Here is a 9,550-nt window from a genome sequence, read left to right as displayed (position 1 = left end):
TAGCTGCTTTGGCATGTTGGTGGTCAACATGTCTGTAGTGTAAAACGTTCTAAAACTGGTGTCAAATGTTGCTGGCCGTATTACTACGTAAACCATGAATGTTGCGCATCATTTATTATGACGTCATTATATATACATTCTCTCAGCAACCCCAACTCAAACTGACTTCCCGCGTCCCTGACAACTGCCTCAATAATCAAAGAGAAGAAGAAGAAGACTCCCTTTGTGTGTCTTTGTGTTCCTTCAATATATGTTGTATACGTTTGGGTGAACACAGATCTCCTCACACTCCTCTTTTCAAAACAAGGGTCCATTTTGTTAGCAGTGACGCGCGTAGGAGGACGGTCTGACGGAGCCTCAGGGGCCGTCTGGCTCCAGGACGCCTACGGGTTAGACAGGGGACACCTGGCATCCAACCCACAACCTTTAGAGCAGGCAGTCACACACCCCCCAGACCACTGGACTGTTGTGGTGTCTGTGTGTCTCTGACCTCCACCCCCTCCACCCTCAGGGTCTGTCAGGGCACCCCCAGCCCCGCTGCAGGGGGGCTCTGCTGGGGGCCGTCTACCGGAGCGACCGGCTGGAGGTGGACCTCCTGAACGCTGACATCACCGCGCACACGCACGCCGCCAGCACCCAGAGTGTGCGTATGAATACCCTAACAAACTACAGTACCGCTCTGCTCCGGTAGAAAGACTGTGGTTTACTGAAGAGGCAAACCAACCTAATGGACTGCTAGGTGATACAGCCTATGCAGGTCGTGTTGAACACAGCTGTGAAGAGATCATCTGCAGCTTGTCCAGCTGTAAAGGAAAGTGTACCCTGATAATCAAAGACCTGAGAAACACTGACTCTGCTTGGTACAAGTTTAGGTTCATAACAAACCAGACAGGATTTACTGGTCCAACTGGAGTGGAGTTATCAGTGACAGGTATACTCTGATGACTTATAAGACTACCCAACGTGTGTGTGTGTGTGTGTGTGTGTGTGTGTGTGTGTGTGCGTGTGCGTGTGCGTGCGTGCGTGCGTGCGTGCGTGCGTGTGAAAGTCTGTAATCTGAACCATTATGAATAACAGTTTTTCTCTTGGACCCAGATCTGCAGGTCTCATATATCAAACCATATCTGGAATGTTCCAGTGGTTACATGTGTGAACTAGCTGGTAACCCTAACTACATCTGGTACAAGAACGGACGGCGTACCAGTGGAAGTTTCTATATGTACCCTACCTCCTATGACAGCTATTCCTGCGCTGTTGAAGGATACAAACGCCTCCATTCCCCTTTAGAGTGTAAGTCGACTCCACACTGACATGATATGTCACATGTTATGGAGCTTTTTGTAATAACTATTTGTTATGAATTTGTAACTATAATAACTACATGTGTTATGAATGGACAACGTGTGTGTGAGCAGCCAGTAGAAAGATACTTCACACACTGGAAAGTCATTAGAGAAACATATTTTCTGTCACATTGTGGTGGAGGGAATAGTTTCTCTATCAGACCTTACATAGCGAAATCTACTGTAGGAAGACAATCAATTACATAATATATAAGAGGACCCTTATTAAGAATACATATTAGAAAGCATAGTAACACTTGACAATATGGGTACATTAATTTACTGTTGATTCAGTAAATGCAGTAATAAGCATTAATATATATATTAGCACAGGAGTTAGGGTTCGTGGGTTAGAGTTAGAGTTAAGGTTAAGTCTAGCCATATGAACTAATGTATAAATCAATACTTTAGTTAACATGAACACCATTAGTCAATTATTACTAGACCATTAGTGAACTGGTTATTCACTGTAAGTTAAAGTTAATGACTGCTTTAATTAATGTTAATGAATGGTTCATTAATTAACCCTTGTAAAGTGATATCGAAGGAATAAGTAGAAACTACAGCTTCTATTATAGTATATCTTTTTAGTTTCTTCTATTGTAGTTTCTACTCTGGTATTTTCTCATTGAACTAAACCAGATAGTTATTCTCCAAGTAAACACTAAGACTACAAATTCCACCAGATTAGTGCTTCAAGAACTCTAACGGTGCTATTCCTTTCTCAGGTGTCTCTGTCTACAGTTGTTACAAAGTGTCCTACACCACCAGAACCATGTGTGTTCTACAAGGAACATCAGTGGACATCTCCTGCACATACAGAACATATGGATCAACCTATATATCAGATAAATACTGGTATATATGGAGAGATAATCAACAGCCCAGGGACCTCAAGACAGACTCTGAATATAAAGGCCGTGCTCAGTACTCTGACGAAAGGAGACGAAGCTCCACTCTGAGAATCACTGACCTCAAAGTCACAGATTCAGCAGAGTACCGCTTCAAGTTCACAACATATCACCATGAATGGAAAGGTGATTTACATGGTACAACTCTGACCGTCACAGGTAATACTTTATATATAGTCGGCCAATAATACTAATAATATTCAACAGTTAGGACTCTACAGTGGTTTAATTATATACTATATATTACTTATTCAGGCCTGAGCGTGGACGTGACCCCTGTTGCCACGGTGACAGAGGGCCAGAGAGTGACACTGAGCTGTATCACCAGTTGTCCTCTGACTGGTCCACCCTCCTACATCTGGTACCAGAACAACGTTTCCCTGTTGGAGGAACCAAATAACCAGCTGGTTCTGGAGCACGCCACCCCGAGGCATGCTGGGAACTACTCCTGCTCCGTCAGAAGTGACCGACCCCTCCGCTCTCCCCAAAAGACCCTCACCGTTCAATGTACCATGTGTATATTACATCCCACTTCATCTGTTTCTGATTGGCCCAGTTTACCTGTGACTGCAATAACACTGTTGAGCCAGAGGTGGTGACTGCAGTCTGATGTTTGTCTTTGGTGACTCTTTAATGAAAAGGGCAATGATACTAGCCTGACATGTTTGATAATACTTTTGTGATACATTTAACTAACACTTGTTATCAACACACCTGCCACCAGATGCTCCAAAGACCCCCTCAGTGAGCGTGAGTCCCTCTGGTGAGATAGAGGAGGGCAGCTCAGTGACTCTGAGCTGCAGCAGTGATGCCAACCCAGCAGCTAACTTCTCCTGGTTCAAGGTTACTACAGATGATTCCTCCAGAGTGACGGGCCTGGGTCAACAGGTCGTCTTTGATCACATCCAGTCTTCAAACACTGGATAATATCTCTGTGAAGCTAAGAATGAGAGAGGGACAACATCAGAATCCATCTCCATCAATGTGAAGTGTGAGTAAAACACACTATTCAAATACAGAGGAAACCAGAAAATGCATTTCCTACAGAAAATGCGGTGAGTGCTGTAGTGCAAAGTGAGGTTGAAAATATATTTTAGTAAAGCCACATAGTTGAAGATTTAAAGAAATGTTAAATGGCTAAAATCAAGTGAAGGGATTTGAACAGAACCTAATGACCTTATTCCATCAAATCTATTGATCAAAATAAGCTCACAAAATGATGAGGCTCATACCGTTGAGCTCCTTGGAGTCTCAGCTTTCATGTGACACCTCTTTTGTGTGAATAGCATGAAGGTAAAATGATAATTTTCTAGCATTATTGTTAGCATGTAGCTTCTAGTACAGCAGATATGTACCAATCACCTAGCCTCTAGCCATATAAACGGGGTCCCTGCACACACACCCCATATATAATAATCATATTTACAATCTATTAATCATTTTAGCGCCAGTGTAACAAGAAATAACATAACCGTTTAAGCTAGACATTGTGTTTCTAGGTGAAGTATTGGTGTTAAAAGGTAGAGCGTGTGACGTGATGACGTCACTCGCTCGTTGAGTCTAGAGACGTCATCCCGCTCTGTCCTCAACGGACGACCAATTGAAAATATATGAAGCGGGTATGAAATTAAAATATTGATTCTGGAAAAAGTTTAAATGATATCGAAAATCAGTTTAGATCAGAGGACATTGATTTGTTAAAGGTCCCATGGCATGAACATTTCACTTTATGAGGTTTTCTAACATTAAGTTGAGTTCCCCTAGCCTCCCTATGGTCCCCCAGTAGCTAAAAATTGCGTTAGGTGTAAACCGAGAAGTAGCTATCTTACTTAGTATGACATCATACGGGACCAGGTTACCTCCCCTTTATCTGCTTGGCCCGCTCAGAGAATTTGGCCGCCAATGAGACAATGAGCTAGGACCGTGAGAGCGCCACATGTGTGTGTGTGTGTGTGAATACACACACTGTAATGCAAGTGTTCTTTGTTATTTGGAACCGTTCTGCTGTTGGTGTTATGGCGCATAACATATGTAGCAGAGAGCAGTTCGACCGCTCGCGGGTCTCGAACCTGCCACCTCTCGAACTACGACAATACCGGCATGGGAGTCGAACAGGCCTCTAACTCAGCGGCTAGAAGCGTACTTAAGGCTAGGGGTGTGAGGATTTACAAACGTCCTAACGCCAGCTAGCCCAGGCTAGTTGGCATCCGTTACACACGCAACACAATAACGCAAGCTTGCATAAAGCTCCCATTTGGTGAAAAGACTAGACTGCGTCGGGTTGGTTGAGAAGGAATTGTGAACCGCGACATGGAGGAGAAAAGGATTGTTGCCCAGGATTGTCCGTCGGAGCCGGGCAGCCCCGGGGGCGGCCAGCGGGGCTCCGACGGACTGCTGCCGTGGCAGCGGGGCTGGGCGGGTAGCCCCGGGGGCGGCCAGCGTTCGGCAGGCAGCCCCGGGGGCGGTCTGGGCAACAATCCTTTTCTCCTCCATGTCGCGGTTCCCAATTCCTTCTCAACCAACCCGACGCAGACAACCCCGGGCAACAATCGCGGGCAACAATCCCCTTCTCCTCCATTTCGCGGTTCAGTCTGTACCTAATATTGACCTGGAAGTGGAAGAACCAGAGGCGTCTGAGAACCAGATGCAGTCGTTTGAGATTCATAATATCATCCGGAGGCGCAAACAGCTTTTGACCATGATAATATATATTATATTATATAGATATCTAAATATAATATGATATTATTTAGATATAGAGCTCCAGGACTCCCGCCGGAGCACCCGGAGTGTTCAGTGTTCCACTGTAAACACTAGCGCATGGTACCGTGGCCGCAAGCTGCTCAGGGCCACACCCCCACCCTCCACCTGGACCCGCCTCTAAAAACATTGTGGGACTGGCTCGTAGTGGCTGTAACTCTGCACCAAGGATGAATTTCTTGAACGTCTTCAAGTACTGTATTAGGGGCCCACTAACACCTATATTAAAGCGTCCATGAAATAGCATGCCATGGGACCTTTAAATGTTGGGACGAAGGTTAACGGTTCAAGGTGACTAAGTCTGAAGTAGTTGAAGAGTCAGAGAACGGGCGGACGGCTTTACAATTGAGGTCATCCCATTGACGTCATTGTAAAAAAAGGTATTTTAAAAGTAGAATATCTTAAAAAGTTTAAAATATTTAAAAAATGTTAATGATAGCGATAGCGATTCCAAGCTAATCTGAACATTTTCAAATTAGAATAGAGTCTCTAGGTGAAAAGTTGTGGAAGGAGTAGGGTCCCAAAGTTGGTAGAGAATAAGAAAGAAAGAAAGAAAGAAAGAAAGAAAGAATAAACCCTAAGAAGAACAATAGTTGAGCAGCACTCACCTACTCAGCTAAACCTCGTCTACATGAATCATCACTCTCTGCTATTTTATAATATGAGAGTTCTGTTTTAAATGCAAAAGGTTGAACATGAAAACACTCATGGAGCAGTTCTCTCATGTTTAGGATATTTATTCATCATGTATTCAATTCAAAAGCTCTCAAAGCTTTTCTTGTCAATATCGTTAATACTAATCCATGTTATGTTTCAACATGTTTTTACAATGACCTCCAGATGGGCCTAAAAAACACATCTGTGTATTCAAGTCCCTCTGGTGAGATAGAGGAGGGCAGCTCAGTGACTCTGAGCTGCAGCAGTGATGCCAACCCAGCAGCTGACTTCACCTGGTTCAAGGACCGTGAAGACTCAGTGGGACAATCAGGACAGAACTACACCATCGCTCATATCTCATCCCAGCATGGAGGAAAACTATTACTGCAGAGCGCATAATGGAATCGGACGTCATAATTCCACCTTGTTGTTCATTTATGTGACAGGTAATCGTTCATCTGATAGACCAACACCTTTGATGTATCAAAGGGTCAGGTTTAAGGACTTGAGCACACAGTCTAATACTGGCCTATGGATGTTGCAGGTTCCTCACCATCACCACACACACTAGTTGCTGTAGGAACCGCTGCGGCCTTACTATCCCCCATAGCCCTCCTCGTCTTCCTCTGGATGAGGTATATTCTCTCTCTCCCTTCGTTCTTTGACATGGATTCTCCTGCTGCTTCTTCATCTGTCTGTTCTCTTCCCCAGGATAAAGAAGGCGTCCAGAAAAGCCCCTGGGCTGGGAGGACGGCCAGAGACCGAGGAGGGGGGGTGAGACACAGGAAGTCATTTAACTAACCCATGATGGAACGAACACACAGTGGAAATACCCCGAGGCAACGCCCCAAACCACATGTGAAACGTGACTTCTTTCTTTAGCGAGTGGTCTTGTCTGTTGCTCTGTCAATATGCAAACATAAGAGATGATGCCCAATGAAGAAATGCTGTTGGAGGTGAAAGGAAAAACCCTCAATTTAGTGGTTGAGTGGTGGATCCACGGTCCTACCCCAGCGACGGTAGCCAGCTCTGGGTCAAGGCCAACCGGCATGAAGCCTTTTAAAAGGCTTTTCTAATGGACCTTTCTGTCTCTCCCTCTCTCCCTGTCAGTCTCTTCCTGTTCCTGTTTCCTGTGTATGACAACGTCTTAGCTGGGACCAATCGCTTGGCTCCTTCAGCACAGAGTGAACCAATAGAACAGCAGGATGACCTTCACTATGCCAGCGTCCACATCCACCGATTGGCTGGCTCCAATGTCCAATCAGATCGGTCGGAGGAGGTCCTTTACTCTACGGTCAACGTTCAAAGAGCCAAGGCTGTCCCTGAATGAGCTTCTCATGATATCAGAAGAGAAAAAGAGTCAATATTCTGACCTTGCATTTTTCACCTGCTTTAGCAATGTTATCGTTTGTTTCTCATGCCAATAAAGCTTTTATGAATTGAATTGAAGGTCATCCTGCTGTTCTATTGGTTCACTCTGTGCTGAAGGAGCCAAGCGATTGGTCCCAGCCAAGACGTTGTCATACACAGGAACAGGAAGAGACTGACAGGGAGAGAGGGAGAGACAGAAAGGTCCATTAGAAAAGCCTTTTAAAAGGCTTCATGCACTTCTGGTTGAGAGACCCTTGGAGGAGACTAATGACCGTCATGGAGGAGGCTGTGGGCCTCCCTTCGTCTTCGTCCTTCTTTGAAATGATTCCTCCTCCTCATCACTCTAAGGAATGGTGAGCTGGTAGGACTAATTTTAAATTTTTTAAATTGAGTTGAAGAGAGAGAGATCTGTATTCCACTTGTCTGGATCAAAGGTTACTGTGTAGACTCACAGCAGACTCCCACAGCACACACACACACACACACACACTCACACTCACACTCACACTCACTCACTCACTCACTCACTCACTCACTCACTCACTCACTCACGCCTGCTACTGAAGTGGCTGAACCAAATGTGAAATGCGGACCCTTATCTACGTGTGAATGGGAGGTAAGAACTGCACAGTTTCCGTTGACATTATTTTGATATTTATCCTCACCAGACGGTTACTATTGGCTGCTCTGAAGTATATTATGCTTGCAGATTAGTTTATCTTCAGAAACGACGAAAATGGTATGAATTGACTTCCAGCTGCTCGTACAGCAGGTAGATTTGTCTACGTTCTAGTCTCATTTCACTCTACTTAGTCATACTTAGTATTTCACAAGGTGCTAGGTGAGCAGAGGCGTGGCCACGGCGGGCCTGGACGGGCCTAGGCCCGCCTCATTGTCAGTCTTGCCCGTCCAATCAGAGGGCTTTCCTTCGTTTACGTTCACCATCTAAAAAAGGCGCGCAAGTCAGCGCTCGTCTGAGAGCTCAAGAATCAGTCACATCGCAAACAGCCGGCAGCTCCTCCCCCCTCCCCTCCTGAACGTTTCTGTGAGAGCCCTCCCACTTTACAAATATAAGAAATAAAGACATATAGCCATCAGACATTAGGCCTGTCTGTTGAGGAGGACTCTCTCTCTCTCTCTCTCTCACGCTCGCTCGCTCTCTCTCTCTCTCTCTCTCTCTCTCTCTCTCTCTCTCTCTCTCTCTCTCTCTCTCTCTCTCTCCTCTCTCTCTCTCTCTCTGCGTGTGTGTGTGATAAGTTGTCATCTTTGCAGTAGGCTTGTCTTATACGGCCAATCTGTTTGTCTCTTTGATGTGATGCACACCAAAGCTTCGTTCATGCAGTTTTGCGCAGGTTTAAAATGTTTAGCCTGACGGTGAATTGTCAGCTGTGACCGAGAGCGGTGAAGCGTTCAATAAATGTGACGCGCCGATGCATGGGTTCATGCAGTTTTGCGCAAGTTTAAAATGTTTCCCCGTAATTTGTCAGCTGTGATCAAATGCCTTTAATAAATTCCACCTTTATGTCATAAATATAACATGCCTTTGATTAATGTTTGTATGGTGCATCTAATCGAGGCCTATCTTAGGTTCAATCAGATTGGCTTTGCCCGCCTGTTTTTTTCCTGTGCCTCCTATATGGACATTTGTGGCTCCGCCGCTGTAGGTGAGGGTAACATACAGTGATGTTAAGCCTCCAAGATCATTTCTCAAAATGGTATTTAATGAATTAAATACATTTCATTCATGCAGTTTACTTTCATTGGATTTCAAAAAGTTTCCAGACTACGAGTCTGAACTTCCTGTTTTGGAGAAGTCCAACCCGCTGACGCGTGACATCGACCAGGCCTCAGCCAATCACGTGGTTAGGCTGCTGAGAGCCTGCGACGCAGGACATACTCCAGGATGAGAGGAAGCCCTTTTAAGGTCATGTCAGAGGTCACTATTCATACATTCAAACAACAACACAGCGCACTTGTCTATTGTGCTATGGTTCTGTTATAAGTTAGCTTTCAGTGTATTTGTTAACATGGACAGATATATAAATCTTTATCATCATTAAACAAGTGATCATAGTATGATGTAGTTGAAATCGTACAATACAAGCTGGTACGTCTGTGGTTACAAGAACACAACATGTTGTACCACATTATCTATCGTAGACGCCCTGAATGTTTTATTTGATTAGTTTTTCTCCTCAAAGCAAACATACGTCTCATCTCACACTAAAGAATGTGTTAAAAGTCAACCCCAGACCTGCTGAGAAACCAGCGGACTTCACAATGGTGACTTTACTGCTCATAATTGTTTATTTTGTATTCCTTCAAAACAGAAACTTCTCAGCGACAGTGTGATGCCTGTCCGTCCGTTCGTCTCTGTTGGAGAATAAACGGTAGAGCTGTGTCATTGTGATTCCGCCACCAGGGAGCGCCAGACAGCCTTGTTGTACTGAGCGGCTGTGGGACGTCTGGTCGACTGGCTTTCCTCGTAGCGGTAAAATCCACTTTGTA

General features: G+C 44.9%; 1 protein-coding gene across 1 annotated transcript; it reads left to right on the top strand.

Annotated features, from left to right (window-relative positions):
• Positions 1–1,608: 1,608 nt before the first annotated feature.
• LOC311373596 (sialic acid-binding Ig-like lectin 14) lies at positions 1,609–7,001 on the top strand (the record flags this gene model as incomplete). The annotated part of the gene is made up of 6 exons (XM_084490322.1): positions 1,609–1,612; positions 2,072–2,413; positions 2,510–2,761; positions 2,979–3,162; positions 6,383–6,445; positions 6,782–7,001. The coding sequence occupies 6 exons, from the start codon at positions 1,609–1,611 to the stop codon at positions 6,999–7,001; spliced, it is 1,065 nt and encodes a 354-aa protein (XP_084346448.1).
• Between the last annotated feature and the right edge of the window lie 2,549 nt (positions 7,002–9,550).

This window comes from Micromesistius poutassou, assembly GCF_964030765.1.
Source record: "Micromesistius poutassou genome assembly, contig: SCAFFOLD_6471, whole genome shotgun sequence".
Taxonomy (NCBI): domain Eukaryota; kingdom Metazoa; phylum Chordata; class Actinopteri; order Gadiformes; family Gadidae; genus Micromesistius; species Micromesistius poutassou.
The sequence above is the reverse complement of the archived record's forward strand: the minus strand, read 5'-3'. Positions and strand labels throughout refer to the sequence as shown.